At 33.8% G+C, this 20,232-nt stretch overlaps 1 protein-coding gene across 1 annotated transcript in view; it reads right to left on the minus strand.

Moving 5' to 3' along the window:
• Positions 1-493: 493 nt before the first annotated feature.
• Positions 494-20,232, minus strand: part of CAPZA2 (capping actin protein of muscle Z-line subunit alpha 2) — a 58,488-nt gene continuing 38,749 nt past the window's right edge. The window contains exons 4-10 of the mRNA XM_016201631.2: positions 19,066-19,129; positions 14,698-14,904; positions 12,751-12,830; positions 7,932-8,010; positions 5,827-5,898; positions 2,010-2,072; positions 494-1,488 (exon numbers count right to left, since the gene is read on the minus strand). Of these exons, the coding sequence (XP_016057117.1) occupies positions 1,348-1,488; positions 2,010-2,072; positions 5,827-5,898; positions 7,932-8,010; positions 12,751-12,830; positions 14,698-14,904; positions 19,066-19,129 (706 nt within the window). The 3' untranslated portion in view covers positions 494-1,347. The remainder of the gene's footprint in view (positions 1,489-2,009; positions 2,073-5,826; positions 5,899-7,931; positions 8,011-12,750; positions 12,831-14,697; positions 14,905-19,065; positions 19,130-20,232) is intronic.

Here is a 20,232-nt window from a genome sequence, read left to right on the forward strand (position 1 = left end):
ATTTCATATTTCAATGCTTTCAAAGCCCAACAGTGATTTTAAAAAAGAAATTAATATGCTTTCATTGAGAAAATTATAAAAATCTATACAATTCAAGCTAATGAAATATTTTATTATACATAATAAAAGTGGTGTTTTTAAAAAAACATTTCCAGGCACAGACATCTGCAGGAGTATGTGAGGAAAGAATCCCACTGGAGTATAATAAGTGGTACTTGACTGATGAAACCATAATCCACCCCACTCCCTATAGTAAATATTAACATTCAGCACAGGCCTGAAATCCCTGTAGCATCAGTAAATTTTTTAAAATATTATAAACATGCGTATGATGCACAGGACGATGGAAAAATTTAGACTGTAACTGCAAACCTTATGTACTCCCAGCTTTTCTAATATACAACCAGTTAAGAATCACAATATTTAAAGAAAGTATTTTAAAATAATATATGACTCACTGGTAAGTGACTTTCTACTCAAATAAATAAGAAAATTTTCATTTTTAATGTCACACTGAATTTCAGTACTTTTTAATCCAAGAAAAAATCAACTGAGACATGGTCATGAGTTCATGATTATATATATTACAATTTGCCTTGTTATAATACATTTGTGGCTTTATGATAAAAATAACTCAGGAACATATGGAATTCAAGCTAATTTGCGTAACTGTCACAAGAAAAAGCATTAAATGCATTTCTGAAATAAGTTTTTTCATTTAATTATAGAATCTCAAAACAGCATTAGACCTTGGCCTTGTTTAAAAAAAGTTTAGTTAAACACTAAGCTAGCTAAATAACCTTCTTGAAAGCTTTAAACACAATTGATATAAAAAACTTTCCCTCTAATCTCAATCTTACATAAATGGAAGAGGTGAGGGAGAAAAGGTAGACAATTTCTTTAGCAGCATATATAGCTAAATCCATCAACCACCTTAAACTAGAAAGTCCATTATTGACCCCATTAAAAAGAACTGGGCAAATACCAAAAGTTACACACTTCATAAACCAAAAGACAACAATTTTAGGTTTATGGTAAGTAATATATTTTTGAAACACTTCAAAAACTTTTAACATTAAACTAGAGGAATCATCTCTTCATTGTAAGAAAGGTATAACAGAAAGTGAAAGACATTTAAACTAAACTGATTTTCAATCCTCTTTGAACAAAAGAAACGAAAAACAATGGTTGATTAGCTAAGCTTTGTGCTCTAACCAAACTAATTACAGTGATCTTTAAATGGCAACTGCCCACTTGACTGGGCACCTTGATAGTTCTGAATAATTTTGCAATGAGATTTTTAAAAACACAAAGACACTAAAATGATCCAATCATGCAACGTTCATCTTATGCATTCTGCATCTCTTTGCCAATCTTGTAGCTGAGGATCTTGTTCCAATCAATCTTAGTGCGTGTAACTGGCAACTGTCGACGTAAGGCTTTGAAAGTAGTGTCCGACATTGTCTGATAATTCTCACTGATGGCAGTCTAAGAGAAATAGCAGTTAATTAAAGGAACAGAACATTTCTAAAACACAGATGTTTTAGGAGAAACCTTTATTTAAGCAGCCTGTTTCATTCCTTTTAAAAGTTAAATAAAAAACCCAATATGGTTTTAAAAGCGGCTTAAATGCAGCTAAAAGAAAAAGTTTATAATAATTTTGAATAATTAAATTCAAATGAAATGAAATTATGAATGAGTTAACATTTGTGTATCCTCATTTTGGATCTATTTTACTAATCCAAATGGTTTGGGAAACACTTCCTAAATTAAAATTTCCAATCAGAAACAAAATAATCATTTAAAACCTTGGCATATTTTGAATAATACTCTATGAGTTTTGCCTACACTTTTACAAGTTTGCCCTTGAAGTAAAAACAAACAAAAAACACACAAAGAAGACTACTCTTACTACAGTGAAACAATGAAAAAATTCATGTTTATGACTAAAATTAAAATTTCAGTGCCACTATTTATAAATATAGACAAAAGAATTTTGAAAGTCATACCTGGTATTCATTTTCTGCAGCTTCTACAATCTTTATAAATTCTTTTGCTGTTTGCACCTCATTCTGGATAAAAACCAAACCCAAAAGTGAATAAAATATTAATTTAAAACTATACTGCTATTATTTTTAAATAGGTATGCTAATATATGTACATTTAAAATGTGTTATAATTTAATAAATAACAGATGGAAATTATAATACAGGGAAAATATTGTAAGAGAATTATTCTAAGTCCAAGGGGAACTTGAAAAAATTATTTGAAAAGTCTATAGAATGAGGCTGGTCTCAGTGTTTCACTGGTTAAGGAAAGAAAAAATTTAATAATACACATTGCTGAAAAATGCAATTATAACACTTGACATGCATTCCAATAGACAATCTTTATAGGTAAAGAGTTAGATTCCTAATTAACGACTATATGTAAATATTGCCATAATAATACAGTAAAAAATTTTTACCAATTAAAAAGCATATTTTGAAGTTTAAGGTGAATTTACTGTACTGTTTAAATACTTTCCGGAATTTTTTTAACTTTCTAATATATGGGATTCTCTGATTTTTTTTTTTTTTCCTAACAGTAAAGTTAATGGAAATCTAAACTTTTGTATAAAACAATGTTAATGTAAAATTCTCAAAATACCTTATTATATAATTTATAGCTGACCCTTAACAATATGGGTTTGAACTGCGAGGGTCCACTTATATTTGGATTTTTTTCAAAAAATACACACAGTATTACAGTATTTTTTCTTCTTTATGATTTTCTTAATAGTGTTTCCTTTTCTCTAGCTTACTTTACTGTAAGAATACAGTATATAATACATAAACAAAATATGTGTTAATTGATTATGTTATTGGTCAATTAACACATATGGTCAACAACAGATAATTAGTAGTTAAGTTTTGGGGAATCGAAAGTTACATGTAGATTTTCAACTGTGAAGAAGGTCGGCAACCCTAACCCCCACACTGTTTAAGGATCAACTGTATATTTACACATATATATTTATATTTATACAATGGGTGCATTTTTCTCTGTGCAAAAACAATAAAACAACAATGAAAACCCTATTAAGATAAACTGAAAAACACATTTCTAAAACACTCAGCACAAACTGACACATTAGTTAAGTTTAATTACTATAATAACCATCACTCACAACTCAACAGTCTATAATTTTTGCAGACAAATTACTCTTAAGAATCTCTGTCCAATGTGAAGTTCCCCAAAGAAGATAATAACCAAATACCCCGTTAAGCAAGTAATACTGTACATATGCTCATGATACAGAACTATGCTGAATACAATGTCTCATGGAGAGCCAGACATTTGTAAAGTTCTTTTTACTGGCAAGTTTTGTAAGAAGAGTACCACTTAGGGAAAAAAAAAAAAAAAAAAAGCAGAAATCACGTAAGTGCTAATGAAAACTTTTACAGAAATATAGCTTTCTACTTATTCTCTCTGTTTGGCTTAACACATTTATATATGTTTCTTAATGTTAAATCAAATGCTTTCTCAAATTAAAAATAAACTTTTCCTTAGTATTTCTAAGTTGGCTAATTTTGCATATTAGTCATTGATATTAAAATATACTGGTACTAGCCCTGGCCAGCATGGCTCTGTGGTAAGACCGTCAGCCGGCACAACGGAGGGTCATGGGTTCGATTCCCTGTCAAGGGCACGTAACTGGGTTGCAGGTTCTATCCCTGCCCACACTTAGGTTGTATGAGGGAAGCAACCAATCCATGTGTCTCTCTCACATTGATGTTTCTCTCTCTCTCCTCCTCCCTTCCCCTCTCTCTAAAAATCAATGGAAAAAATATCCTCACTCCTCTGGTGAGGATAAAAAATAAACAAAAAAACAAATAATAAATAACTACTGGTACTTTTAGGTATGTAACACAGATGCTTATGGGAAAATGCCATGGCAATATTATATTATTAATACCCTTGGGGCAACGAAACTCCACAAAGAAATAGCTGCACGCGCAGTGGAAAGAATGTGTGCAAAAACTCTGCAGGGAAATAAAACCAAGCTCAAAGCTTCTTGAATTTGAAAGCTGAACTTCAAAACACTTCATTAAATCATAATCCCAATAGACAGAGAGGGAAAACAAACAAACAGTATGAACATAAAGGTTAAATACAGGATCAGAGGTGTAAATTTAAGAGCTAAAACTATAAAATTCTTTCTTTAAAACATCTTTTAAAAATGTTTTTATTGATTTCAGAGAGAGGAAAGGAGAGAGGGAAACATCAATGATAAAAGAGTCATTGATCGGCTGCCTCCTGCACACCCCCTATTGGGGATTGAGCCCACAACCAAGGCACATGCCCTGACCCTGAATCTCACTGTGACCTCCTGGTTCCCAGGTTGACGCTCAATCACTGAGCCACGTTGACAGGGCTAAAACTATAAAATTCTTAGAAAAAAATACTCAAGGTAAATCTTCATGACCATGGGTTAGGCAATTGTTTGTATTAATATATCAAAAGCACAAGTAACAAAAGAAACAAACTGGACTACATCAAACTGAAATCTTGCCCTGGCCAGTGTGGCTCCGTGGTTAGGAGCATTGGCCTGCACACCTAAGGGTCTTGGGGAGGAGCACTTGCAGGAGGCAACCAATCGATGTGTCTCTCTCACATCCATGTTTCTCTCTCTCTTTCCTTCTGTTCCTCCCTCCCTTCCTTTCCCTCTTTCTTAAAAAAATCAATGGGAAAAATATATCCTTGGTGAGGATTAGTAAACAAAACAAATTGAAATCTTTTGTTCTGCATATGAAACTATCAAGAAAGTGAAAAAATATATAGAATGGAAGATGAAATTTGCAAATTATATTTCTGATACAGGATTTGTATCCAGAATATATAACCAACAACTCCTCAACAAAAACAAAAATGACCAATTAAGAAATAGGCAAAAGATCTGAATAGACATTTTTAATACATAGATGACCAATAAATACATGAAAAGATGCTCATTATCATTATCCATCAGGAATATGTAAATAAAAACCACAGTGAGATACCATTTCATACCAACTAGGATGGCTATAACCAAAAAGATAGACATAAATTTTAGTGAGGACGTGGAAAAATTGGAACCCTCATATACTAGTCATAGAAATGTAAAATAATGCAGCCATTTTGGAAATAGTCTGAAGTTTTTCAAAAGGTTAAACAAAGAACTTCCATATGACCCAGCAATTCCACTGCTACATATAGATCAAAGAGAAATTATAACAAATGTCTGCACAAAAAATTGTACACAAAGGTTCATAGCAGCAAAAAGTAGAAAATACCACAAATATTCAGCAACTAATAAGTGGATAAATAAAATGTGGTATATAGAATATTATTTGGTGATAAAAAGGAATGAAATACTGACACTTGCTCCAACATGGATTAACCCCGAATACATGCTAAGTGAAAAAAGCCAGTCACAAAAGATCACGTTATTATAGGATTCCATTTATATGACAGGTCAAGAATAGGCAAGTACATAGTCAGAAAATTGATTCATGGTTGCCTAGGCCTGAGAGGGGTTTGGGGAAAGGGCTGATGGAGGGGAATGAGGAGTGACTGATAATGGGTACTGGATTTTTAGAGGATAAGAATGTTCTAAATTAGACTATGTTGATTAAAGCTGGTAAAAAAGGTTAGGTACAAATTTCCATTACTTACCATCTTTAATTTATCTGAAAACACTTTGATCTGAAGCAGAAATGTTACTTAAAATGTTACTTCCAAATCTATACTAGTTTTACAGGAGTATTAGGTTGTTTAAATTTTATTTTGTAATTAATTACTTACAGACACTGTTAGAGAATCTTGTATATCTTTATGACTCACTAGTTGAACATTACCATCTTCATAATAATGAACCTATTAAAAAAAGAAATTGAAGAAACCACATTATAGGCAGGAACCATCATGATCCTCATGGCTTCAACAACCACATCAATGTATATGACTATCAATTCCAGCTGTGACCTAGACTTCACTGATGAACTCCTGACCTTTCAAATCCCAGCAACACTTCCTGCCCTTAGTCTAGTGAGAGGACAATTTAGTAGCTTCTGCAATCACTCAGGCAAGTTCTCCATTGACCAGACAGCTGGAAATTTTTACCCCATAGATATTCTGATAGCTAAACTCAGAATTTCCAAAACCGAGCTCACAATACTCACTCCTCAACACTGCTCCTCTTTTGTGTATTTCTACTAATTATTTAATTCCTCAAAGACATGAGTTTATTCACTAACCATTAACTGATTACTATACATGCTTCCTACTAAGAAGGCTCTAAGAACACATAGCTTTTTAAAAAACAGTCCCTGACCTCATATTTCAACACAACATAACAGGTATGTAAAAAGTAAATTAGTAATACTCCGGACTCTAAGCATTAGAAAAAAGGACTTCAGAAAAAGGGACAACACTACACTTGGTTTTAGCAAAATGACTAACAAATCAGGGAAGATAAGGAAACTGAGCTTAGAGAGCAGCATACTTTAGGAAGGCTCTGAGATACTTATAGATGGAATGTATGTGAGGTCAGGGAGGGAGAGGAGTGGCTGGAAACTATGTATGTAGGGAACAAATCAATTATGGGCCTTGAATGCCATGTGAACATGTCTGGACTATCTAGTAGGTAAGAGTATACTGCTAAAATGGTCGTAAGCAGTCAAGTAACATACAGATTTAAATTTTAAAAATCATCTTTCTTGATGGCAATGTGAAAAATGGATTAGAGAATGGCAAAAGGCCCAGCAATTCAACAAAATAAAGTAACGATTATATGCCAGGCATGACGCTAAGTGCTCAAGATAGAAATGTGAATCAGACAATCCTGGATCTCAGGCAAGCTTTGGTCCAACAGGGGCAGCATTTTATAAATTCTCCAGGAGAGAGCTGCAGATGCCTAACTAAAGGGGAGAATGTCAACAAAAATGGTTACCAATCATTACGTACTTAATGGCTGCCTTTATTCTAATCATTGTGTTCATATTAATTAATGTTTACATAGTCATATGAGCTTTTTAATTGTGTGTGTGTGCTTTTAGATGGTGAGAAAACAAACAAAAAACTTAAATGACTTTCTGATGTCACACAACTAGTAACTGGCAGATCTGAGATTCAAACAGTCCGCTTTCAAGCCCTGAAGGGATAGTCACCAAGACAAAAAAGTTAACAGGAATGTATATTGGAGCCAGATGATAGAGCAGCAGTGTCTAATTCATCTTTATTCCTTTATGGCTCTTGGCACAATACCTTTTATGAAAGTTATCAACAAATGTACTGAACAAATTTGTGAACCAAGATAGTAAAGGATTAGTCAATATTTTTCTTTAACTTATTTAGTAGTATTTATACTGAGAAACTTGGTCTTAGTTATGAAATAGTCTTCTACATAAAAATTTGAGCTTACATTAAAAGTCAAAGAATTCAGTCCAAATGGGTTTCATGTAAAAGGCCAAATATGAGTACAGAAGATATTCATATATGTACTGTGTACATATATTTACACATAATATATTAATACACATATTAATATATACATATAATACATTTGTAGATATAAATACACATATTAATATCATACTTCACCCAATTCCAATCAATTGAGATGACAGAGATGCTTTTATGAACAAATTATATAAAGAGCAGATCAAATGATAACACCTAATTTTAACTATTTTTGGAATCTGTTTCAGTGACCCTTACAGATTCTTGATGACTACAGAGAATGAATTACAAGGTTATTTAAAAGATGAAATTTGCACTACTTGTTTTCCAATTTCCTCAACACAAAGGTCTGAAGAAATGGTTATTGTATATTATGAAAATGTAAACTTATGAATTGTTTTTCTATTCATAATCATTTAGAGATCACTAAACAAATTTTTATTTCCCACCTGAATTTTCAAGATGCCAACCACTTGAGTGGTTGAAGGAGTGATTGTAAATTTCCACTCTGACCTCCAACGACCATTCCTTAAAAATAAAAACAGCAGCTGTAAATAGGTAGGGAAAATAATTTGAATGAATTTTAAGTTCCAGATTGAACTTAATGTTATAGTATGAGAGGATGTGGGAGATGAATGTTGGATATTCATTAAACTAAAATATATAAGCTACTTTTAAAGAAAAAATTTAAGCTATTTCTTCAACTGACTCACTTATGTTTTAAATAAGAATAAGTAAACATTTAGATTATCATGGGCTTTCATAAATACAGTCAACGCAGTTCAATATCCACTAAGTGATACAAAGTACCAAATAATTTTAAAAGAACAGATGGCTTTTTTTTAACTGATTTTAAAAGAGAGAGGAAAAGAGAGGGAGAGAGAAACATCGATGTGAGAGCAAAACATCGATCAGCTGCTTCCTGCTCACACCCTACTGGGGATCCAGCCTGCAACCTGGGCATGTGCCCCACCAGCCACCTTTTGGGGGCATGGGACGATGCCCAACCAAGCCACACTAGCCAGGGCAGTAATACAACATTCTTAAGGAGGTTTTGATATCTGGAAAGAAAAGGGATATAAAGAATTATAAGCATCAGATTTTCCCCCGTTTTCCAATTTTAGGTTTAAAGTTTTCACATCAAAGGCACATCCTCTTTCCACTTCCTGAAATGATTTTCAGCATACAAATTAATACACATTCCTCATAGTAGGAAATTGTGAGGTTACAACAAATAACAAGTATGTTATTCAGGTAATGAATTTTATCCTTTTTTCCCCTGATAGCCTTTTCATAGCAACTCCTTTTCTTTCCACCTTTACTTGTTCTTTGCATGCTAAAGACATTCTGATATGCAAATCTGAATGTTAGTTTTTTGCGTTTTGTTAATCCTCACCTGAGGATACTTTTTCCATTGATTTTTAGAGAATGGAAGGGAGGGAGGGGGAGAGAAAGAGTGGGAGAGAGAGAGAAACATCGATGTGAGAGAGACACATCGATTGGCTGCATCCCGCACATGCCCCAACTGGGGCCAGGGATCCAACCTGTAACCCAGGTACACGCTCTTGACTAGGAATCGAACCCATGAGCCTTTGGTGCCTGGGCTGACACTCTAACCACTGAGTCACACTGGCCAGGGCCTGCTAGTGTTTTTTGAACAGTGTACATTTGTAAGATAATCATAGGGCTAATAGATCACTATACCGGCTTTGGTATAAAATTATTTCTGGGTTCTTTTCAACATTCTTGCAGTCTAACCAATCATGAAAATCTGTAGAATGATGAGACTCTGATATCCAAAGTTAACACTCAACATTTGAAAAGTACTATTATTAGAACAATTTATATGTTGTACAAAATAAAAGAGAATTTTATAACATGTCTTGATTTTTAGTGACTCATCCAAAATTATCCATAGAAGCTCAGTTGGAAAGAACTTAGGTCTATTCATTTTATTTCATAATTCCAAAAGAAGTTATTCCTTTTATTTAGTTATTAGTATCAAGCACTAGTGAGTTCTAAGCATATACATTTCTGTTTTATCATGACAATATGCATATATCACTGATTGTGAAAAGAAAAAAAAATCCCACATCAAATAATGGTACAAATTTGAGAATTCTTTCAAAAGATCCTTCCAAAGAAATTATTATATAGTAATAGTAAATGATGCTGAGAAGAGAGGGCCCTTTCATCAATGGTGTAAACAGTCAAGACATCGTAGCCTTTAATTATAATCTTCCCCTCTCTTCTATTAATGCTGTAATTACAAATGTGTCTTCATTCAACAAACATTTATCAAGTCCCCTAATACTGCTAGAATTAGGGAAACAGTAGAGACCAAGAAGAGAATGTCCCCAGTGAAATCCACAAAACACCCATGACTAGTATTTTCTGATTTTTATTCCATTTTTACTTTAGGTAAATTGAAATGTATTTCTCTGCACCAAAATATTTAGATTTTAATGAGATTACAGTCTTATGTGCCGTTTAGCACTTTGGAATATCAAATAAATATTGTCTTTTCCAAAAAGTGGAAGTCATTTTTAACTTTAATGATATTAATATTCATTCTGGTAGTTTAGAAAGAAAAATTCAGAAAAATTTACTTTACTTATGTAAAGTAAAATAGTGAGAACAGAAAACTCAAGGACAGACATTATCTTCATTTACATATGCTAGAGTTCAAATAAATTATAGTTTTGAAACTAATCAGTAAATTTACTATAACATCTCTATTATACTTTAAGGTTAAACTCAGTAACAAGAATTTTCCTTTAAGTAGTTCAATTTCAACAAGGTTGATTTTATTAACATATCCTAACACAAACAGCATAAATTAATAGTGATTTTGTGCAGATTTATTTATTTAGGATACTGGTAGATTAATGCTACATGTTTTTAAGACTAAAATGTAGAAACCTAAGTGACTGTAGCTTGTCATTAAGGCATATAAACATATGAAACTGATTTTCCTTCAGTGATAATGTATCTGCATTCTTTCAAATGTCCTATTTTTTTTTTTTATTAAATCCTCATCCACAGATATTTTTTCTATTGCTTTTCAGAGAGTGGAAGGGACAGGGAGGGAGACACAGACAGAGAGAAAGATCAATGTGAGAACACATTGACTGGCTGCCTCCCACATGTGACCCTGGTCAGGCCAGGGATCGAGCCTGCAACTGGAGGTGTGTGCCCTTGACTGGAATTGAACCCGAGATCCTTCAGTCCCAGGGTCAATGCTCTAACCACTGAGCAAAACCGGCTAGGGCCCTCGAAATGTTCTTGGTTAACTTCGCAACCTTGCATTTATTTCTAACATAGTTAAACAGATCAAACTGGTCTACAGGGGTTACTGACACCTTCAGGAGCACCACTGACCAACCTGGCTAAGAAATCAAAGACTAATACACTTAAAAGATAAATGTTATGACCATATTTACTCTGATGACCATAGCATTTATTAACTAAAAAGGGGTATATAAAGATAAAGATTTCATTTAATTCTGAACTTATAAAGTCTTGGAGAGCCTCAGAATTTTGTAATAGATGTCTCAGAAAGTTTTGCTTAAGAATAAAAAGGCCTGCCTGGCTGGGTGTGGCTCAGCGGTTGAGTGTCGATCTAGGATCGGGGTTCCACTCCCGGTCAGGGCACATGCCTGGGTTGAGGGCTCCATCCCCAGTTGGGGGCGTGCAGGAGGCAGCCAATCAATGACTCTCTCATCATTGATATTTCTATCTCTCTTACTCCCCCTCCTTTCCTCTCTCTGAAATCAATAAAGATATATTAAAAAATAAATAAATAAATAAAAAGGCCTAACAACTTGTCAAAGATCAGAGATTAACAGGAAAAGTCAGTGCCTTGGGGGACTAGGCTTTCATAAGGAATAATCAAATGATTTGTACAAAAGATTATAAGGCATGATTCTAATATGCCTCACTGTATAAAATATGTCATTATTTCCTCACACTGGCTAACCAGCCATAAGGCAAACCACATGAAAATATCTACTTCAGAGCCCCAAAGTTCACACAAAAAAATTATAATTCTTTACTTTTTAATTACCTTTCTCCTCTTCTCTCATATAAGGCTCATTCAGAAACAATCCTTTCTCAGAATGAGCATATGGGCCTCCAACTGGTCTGCTCACAGGCACACATATTCCCTTAGGAGGCTGCTTGCTAGTCTTTAAAAACACTCAACACTCTCCCATGCTCTTTTCACTGAATGTCAATGGATTTATTGCTACCTTTAGATAATTAGGCTGATTATAGAGCAGATACTGTTCTTATATCAAAATGCTGAAGTTTTGTATTGGTTTCAGGTGTACAGCTTAGTGGTTAGGCAATCATATACTTTACACAATGTTCCCCTCAGTATTTCCAGTACCCTAACACAGTTATTGCAATACTACTGACAATATTCCCTGCTTTACTTACAACCTCGTAACTATTTTATAACTAACCAATTTGTACTACTTCTTATTTTTAAAAAATATATCTTTATTTACTTCAGAGAGAGGGAGGGAGAGAGAAATATCAATGATGAGAGAGTCATTGCTTGGCTGCCTCCTGCATATCCCCCCCTGGGGATGGATTCCGCAACCTGAGCATGTGCCCTGACCCAGAATCAAATGGTGATCTCCTGGATCATAGGTCGATGTTCAACCTCTGAGCCACACTGGCTGGGCCCAATTTGTACTTCTTAATCCCTTCACCTCTCTCACAGAGTCCCCCAAGTCCCTCCCTTCTGGCAACTACCAGTTCGCTCTCTGTGTGTATGAGTCTGTTTCAATTTTATTTTGTTCTTTATATTCCACATATAAGTGAAATCATATGGTATCTGCCTTTGACTGCCACTGCACTGAGCATAATACCCTCTATGTCCATCCATGCTACTGCAAACAGTAAGATTTCATTCTTTTTTTATGGCCGAGTAATATTCCATTATAGATATGTACCACTTCTTTATCCAGTAGTCTACTGATGGGCACCTGGGTTGTCTCCATATCATAACTGTTGTAAATAACACTTCAGTGAACATAGGAGTGCACATATTCTTTCAAATTAGTGTTTTGGGTTTCTTCAGATATATACCCAGAAGTGGAATCTCTGGTTCACAAAAAAGCTGAAGTTTTATATTATGTTTAGATTGCTCTTCGTCAATCATACACAAATGAGGTATAGGCCCAATCAATAAAGCAAGAACCTTTTACAAAGAATATAAACAATGTAAAAATTCCCCAACACACAAAAATTTTGACTTACCAAAAGTTTTTTGCTTGGAACTGATGGCTTTCTATGCATGCAATAATGGTTTGCTGTCCATCTATTTTTTTACCATATACCTTGATGGCAAACAAAACAAGAGTGAATTTAGGGCCATAGAAAGTTCAACGTTAAACATCTATAAGATAATGAAAATTGTATAGCGCTTTCGCAGGAACATATAATACTCAAATATGAACACTTAATCACAGACTCTTACTGGGTCATAAAAGAACTCACAATTAATAAAATACAATTTACTAAGTAAAACTGACTGTATTCTAAAGTAGTCATAAACATTCTAGAGACACCATAGTTTTCATTCCAAACACAAGTATCATGAGAAGCATGAACATATTAGATACCAATCTGGCTGTTTCCATGCAAATAAAAACTAGACCTAGATTGTGATTATCATCTTCACAATCTTAGGGATTGCAATTTCTCTAGTCATTTAAAAAATATCCGGATAGAGATGAGAAAGTTAATTTACTTATTTTTTTTAAAATAAAAGTGTTTCTTTTATTTTTTATTGTTGTTAATCCTCACCTGAGGATATTTTTCCCCACTGCTTTTCAGAGAGTGGAAGAGAGGGAGGGAGAGAGGGAGGGAAAGGGCGAGGGAAGGAGGGAGAGAGGAAGGGAGGGAGGGAGGAAGGGGGGAGAGAGAGAGAGAGAAACATCAATGTGAGAGAGACAGATCAACTGGTTGCCTCCCTCAGGTGCCCGGACCAGGGTGGGGAGAGAACCCACAACCCAGGTATGTGCCCTTGACCGGAAATGGAACCCATGGCCCTTCAGTGTTCAGCCGACGCTCTAACTACTTAACCACACCAGCCAGGGTGAAAGTTAATTTACTTGTAACTAAGCAAGATTGTTAAGGGAATGCCAAGGATGGTATGATGATGTCATTTTACTTCTTGCCTACTGCTTTAGAAATAATAAATTGTGCATTTTAATCCCCCAAGAACAAGTGAGGACTCTCTAATTCAACCTAACCACCTTATTTTTGAATTATTCTTCCAAAATAATCTTAATCAACAAGGTTATAATTCGAAGAACTTATAAGGTATTTTAGGTTATATTGCTATATTTCTCAAATAATTATTGAGAGCTAGATATTTAAGGAGACCGTATGAATTTTTGTCTTAACCAGGAAACTTCTGAGAGTGAAATAGGGTTCTATTTGTAGTACTAATAATTATGTTGGGACAGCAGGTATAAACCAAGATATATGGTCACCTTAGGTTGGAGAGGTAGGCAGAGGCCAGGTTCATAGGGCCTTGAAAGCCATGTTCAGAAGCCTAGACTCTATCTTATATGCAATGGGGAATCGTTGAAGGATTTTAAGTAGGGTATTTTCATGATCTGATTGGCATTTCAAAAGATCACTGGCTATGGAGATCACAGAAGCACAAACTAACTGTGGGGGACTAAAAATCCTATCCAGATACAATCTTATGAAAAGAAAAAAGATGCCCTTCTACTTCCTAACACGTTTCATACTGAAAACATAAAAATAGCTTAAACCTATGAAAGAACATTATAAAACATAGGAAATTTATTTTAAAGACAGAAGGACATAATTCAACTTCCAAATAATTTTATTTGTTCGAAGATCTAGTAACTTTATTGAGATGAGTCATGAACTTGAGATTAAAGAATCTCATCATAATCATGCTCCCCTAATCAATATATGAGAATTCCTACTTGAATTTAATTCAAGGTACAGCATTTTTCCATTCTGGGCCATCATAATATATTTACTATTTAGAATTTCTTGGGGGGGAAAAAAAGAATAGTAAACATTCTTGAAAATTTTTACTTCAGGAAAAAAAAGAATGGCAAATTATAAAACGTCAGTTCTGTAAGTTACTATAAATTTCAGGAGATCATAAAAACATTTTTAGAAGACAAAAGAAAAAGGTGACTTTCACTGATGACTTACAGTGCAGACTCCGTTCGGATAATGTTCTTTTACATAAGCTCGCAGAGCAGTTTCTACTGAAGTTCTCCATGATTCAATTGCATTCTCTGCTTCATATGGTCTTGGATCAGTTGCTTCCTTTCTTAAGTGATCAAATTTGAAACAGATTCTGTTTTTTGGATCCAAAAACTTTCCATTTCCCACATCACCATGTTCTGTTATCAATACCTTCAATGATACAATAAATTTTTGGGGGAAAAAAGTAAGCATTTAAGTACTGATATATATTAATATACATTCACTTAAGCTTTTTCCTTAAAACTATAAAAGAAATCTACTTCAAACAACTGGTTTAACTATATGGCACCACTATAATACTTCAAGTGAGTAGACTATAAAGACAATGAGGCTACTCTCATTCATCTTGGACCTGTGGATCTGATCTAATATAACTTCCAGCTCCCAGTAAAAAAAATGTATCTTCTAATACATTGTTGGAGTCAGGTTCTTTTGAGAACCATGAACAGCTTACTATTTATCAGTATCCAGTTCCTTAAATCTAAGAAGTGATAATAACTAACCTTCGATGAGCATATTTACAAGAATGGTTTTAATCCAGTGAGACTCTTTAGTGTGTCCTACAATACTAATGGGCCACAACCTCATCCACTGTGAAGTGCCTCCCTCTTGTTCTTAGATGCTAATCACTGACAGTCATTTTCAACTGACTTCTGAATTTTTTGAAATGCATTTTATTCACTTATGTACATTTATATTACATATGCATAAATTAGACATTCTGCACTTTATTTTAAAAATTTCCCTTTTCCTTCCCTTGTAACTCTCCCAATTTTTGATTCCTTATCTATGTCAGGAATTCCTCATCTCTCTCATGTAAATCATGAAAACAGAATGTACCTTAAATTTCTTTCAGTCATACACTCCTACCGAAATAAGTATATACACATCTATATATACATATACATGCATACAGATTTTGCTTTTGTGGTCATTGTTTTATATTAATAGAAAAAAAAATGCATGCACACATTTTTCTGCACTTGGCTTTTTTCATTATCAATACCTTATGGAAATTCTTCAAAGTCAACTGGTATACTCTCACCATTCTTTTTAATAGCTGCATAATATCCCATGATGTGGATATAACAATTTATTCTGCCATTCTACTATTGATGGGCCATCTCTTTATTTCCAGGCTATCTCTTTTTTGGGGGAAGTGAGGGAACATTAAAAATGTTGAAATAAGTATTATTGTACATATATTTTAACATATTGATGGTTTTTTTCCCATTGGATGCTTCTATTTCTCTTGGATAGATCCCCAGCAGTGGGACAGAGTTAAAGGTTGTTTTCCAAAAAATGATTTAAAAACCACATTTTTATGAATAATATATGAGATGTTTCCCTTCACATTATCACAATCAATAGGAATACGGTTCTTTTTTTCAGTCTGATGGGTATAAAATATATCTCATTACTTTATTTCTTTGACTCCTGACAGCTCTAGATAGCTTTTGATATTTAGTGGGCCATTTGTTCGTCTGTGAGCAAATATCCTTTAGTATTTTTCTTTCCTTATTAATTTATAGGAGTGCTTTAAGGTATTAGTTTCATTTTACAGTTAAAATAATTACTATTGGCAAAAATGTCCATCTTTTCTTTTATAGTTCCTGGAATTCTAGTCTTATTTAAGATGGTCTCCCCTATCCCTATTTTGTACAAGTTTCTAAAATTTTAGTCATCTTACAAATTAAAAAAAAATTTTTAAAAAATCCTCACCAGAGGATGTGTTTATTGATTTTTTTAGAGAGAGGAAAGTGGATGAGGGGAGGGTGAGAAAGAGAGAGAAACAGTGATCTGTTTCTTCCTGTATGTGCCCCAACCAGGGATTGAACCTGAAACCTAGGTATGTGCCCTGATTGGGAATTGAACCTGCAGCCTTTTAGTGTATGTGACAACACTCCAACCAAGTGAGCCACCTACCCGGTCAGCGCCAATTTACAAATTTTTAATCCACATAAAATTTATTTCTATATATTTTATGAGACAGAGGTTCAACTTAACTTTTTCTTGATAGAAAGCAGCTGTGCCAAAATTATACATATAATTTTATATGAAAAAATTATAACTCTGTCACGTATAAAAATTTTCATATATTTTGGGACTAAATCCTGGTTCTATATGCTGCTCTACTGATGTGTCTACTCTATACAATACCACCCTGATTTAACTTTATATTGATTGTAAAGGCTCTTGTGCTATCTAGTAAAGCAATTCTTACTTTTCATCTTATATTTTTTCAAGCATGTATTTTTTCACATAAACCTTATAAAAATTCTGACCAATTAAAAACCTATCAGGATTGTAATCAAACTGAATTAAATTCATATTTTAATTTTTAAATAATTTAACTTTTTATCTCAAAATGAAATGTGGTGTGCCTTTCCATTGTTCAGATCCTGTTTTATGTGTTTCAAGAAGACAACCACCATTTTCTTCATAATCCTATTTCTTTCTTGTCAAGGTTTTTCCTAGGTTAATATGTAATTTCAACACTATTTAAAATAGAATTCCACTCCCTCCAAACATTGCTAATTTAAAGTACTTACTTGCTACAATAGAGGATAGCTAATGAGTTTTGTATACTTATCTTAAATTCACCTTATGGAATTCTTTTAAGTCTTGGCTCTAGTGTACAAAACATTTAAACCAAATTGTTATGTCTTATAATGCACTCGGCAAATATGAGTGTTGAAAAAAAATAAAAAGTATCTTCTAAGGCAGGGTTATAAGCACTTTTGGGAATTGTAAACCCATGCAGGCTCTAGAAATATGTGCCTTCCAAGGGCTGGAAAATTCTGAATTAACAACAAATAATCAGAGTGTGTGACAAAGAGTTCAAGTACACAGACTTTACTTTCACAAAGCTTATGATGTGGTAAAGAGGTTTAAGATGCAGAACTGAGATTGCAAACTTATCATAGCCAGGAGGCTAAATCGGGGACCATGGGGTGGGGGTGGGAGGAAACCAATATATTGCCTTACATGAAACCGCCCTTACATTCCAGTAATAAATTCTATTTAGTCTTGGTATATTACTCTTTTGATATATTCCTGGATTCTATTTGTTAATAGCTATTTAAAATGTTTAAATCTAGTCATATGTGAAATTACTGTAGAGTTTGCTTTGTTTTATCTTTATTAGATTTAAATATTAAAATTATGCTAGGTTCATAAAACGAGTTTGGGAGCTATCCAACATTTTATATTTATTTATTTAAAAAATATGTCTTTATTGATTTCAGAGAGAGGAAGGGAGAGGGAGAGAGGGATAGAAAGATCAATGAGAGTCACTGATCATCTGCCTCCTGCACATCCCCACTGGGGATCAAGCCCACAACCCAGGCATGTGCCCTGACCAGGAATTGAACCTCGATCTCCTGGATCAGAGGTCAATGCTCAACCGCTGAGCTATTCTGGCCAGGCTATCCAATATTTTAAAAAGATGCATTACACGTGGACCCAGCAAATCTTCTAGTGATTTATCTTGAAAAAACAATAGTCAATGTGCCAGAGGGTACAGAGGTATTAAATAGAGCAGTTTATAATGTAAAAACAAAATAAAACAACCCCCTAGAGAGCAGGCAGACCGCTGGGGGAGGGGGGGTGCTATTGTTGGGTGGGGCGGAAGGACTGAGTTAAAAAGAAAAAAAAAGAGAGAGAACTCACCGGCATGGACAACAGTGTAGTGATTGCAGGGGTGGGGGTGTGAGTGGAGGTAGAAGAGGGCATAGAAAGGATAAATGGTGATGGGAAAAATTAAATTAAAAAAACACACACCCTCAAAAACAAAAGTCTCATAAGAAAAGCTTTGATATAATTAGCCATTAAGAATTGTTACCACTCTCTTGTGTTCCATCTACCAGTTCTTTCTTCATATTGTTTTATATAAACTGTGCTTCACATAAACACGATATGAATGAATACAATCATGATTCAGTTATTAATAACTCTAAACCAAAAAAATAAAAAATAAGAATGCTAGTGACCTTTTGTGGCTTTTCTTAGCTTGGCAATTCTAACTTGCACACTGGGGAAAAAGATTTAATAATTACTAAATGCTAAGCTACTCACATGAGGAACCTGAATTCCAGAGCAACCAAATTATGTATAAATATTACTAATATATATTCTAAATTTTGGATTAATACAGGATTAACTTTTTTCCTATAAAAAATAAGAAAGTAGATTTAGAGCAATTATTTTCTAAAATCTTAGAATACTTTTTTATATCACTTCACAATTCTTGCAGAATAATATTAACCACTGTAAATAAACAGCCAGATCCCACGTTTATATGAAACATACCTGATCTTCATAACCTTCAATTTTTACTGGAGTAAACTGGTCCAAATTATACTGTGCAAATGCACTAAAAAAGAAAAAGGCCAATTACTTAAAATTACTTATTTAATAACCTTTAAAAAATCAGAGTCAGACAATTCACCTGTCAATAAGTCACATGGCAAGTGAAATAAAATTGTAACTCTCCATTACTGATCTTATATTTTTAAAACTGATGAATGAGAGCTAGCTTTCAATGTTTAGCAAAAGAAAATTAAATTACTTAATATAATTAGTCTTTTCGTTCACAACCCCGGAAATAAAGGTTAACCCTTCTATAAGACACATATCCAATTATTCAGGCATGTATTTAGTATATAACATACCAGAGCACAAAGTAGGCGCTGTGAGAGAGCAGAGTAATCAGACTGATCCCATGATCAAAGGGCTTACAGTTGAATAGGAGAGATAATAGGATAAATATAAATGTAAGACTAATTGAAAGTACATAAGAGAATGATCAATAAAGCACCATGGAGAATACATATTTTTAAAAATTAGATTCTGCTGAAGCAATTATAAGAAGAAAAGAGCACTAGGGGTGATTTCATAATGGATGTGATACTGAAAAAAGGCCTGGAAATAGTGGGTAGGCTCTCTGGTCTTATAGAAATTGGAAGGATGGGGAAAAAAAGAATAATTTCAATTAGAGGGACCAGAATGAGCAAAACACACGATAGATTAGGTCCAACATCACAGACAGCACCGAGCTCAATGCCTGATACACAGCAGGTGTTCAGTTATAGTTACTGAATTGAATGATGGAATGATTTGAGAGGCAAAGAATATCACAGATGTTCTCTGAGGGAGGAGAACCTACAACTACTTCTGAAAAAGATTAATTTGGCAGCATCGTACATAACAAATTGGGCAGTGAAGCAACTACAGCCAGAACAGCAGAGTCTTAACTAGAAAATGGTGATGAGATAGATTCAAGAATAAAGCCTCTTTCTACTCTCATATGAATAATATATTATATAGTTATATAATACAGTTATAGGAAAAACTCTAGTAGTACAAATAATTATCTACAAAATATATAAAGATCATGCTGTATTTTTTATTAAATCTATAACATGAGAAGTTTCTTTCACTTAAGAAAAAAGATATTGTATCTAATCTAGTCTACTT

The sequence above is a fragment of the Miniopterus natalensis genome, chromosome 10, assembly GCF_054644295.1.
Source record: "Miniopterus natalensis isolate mMinNat1 chromosome 10, mMinNat1.hap1, whole genome shotgun sequence".
Lineage (NCBI taxonomy): Eukaryota > Metazoa > Chordata > Mammalia > Chiroptera > Miniopteridae > Miniopterus > Miniopterus natalensis.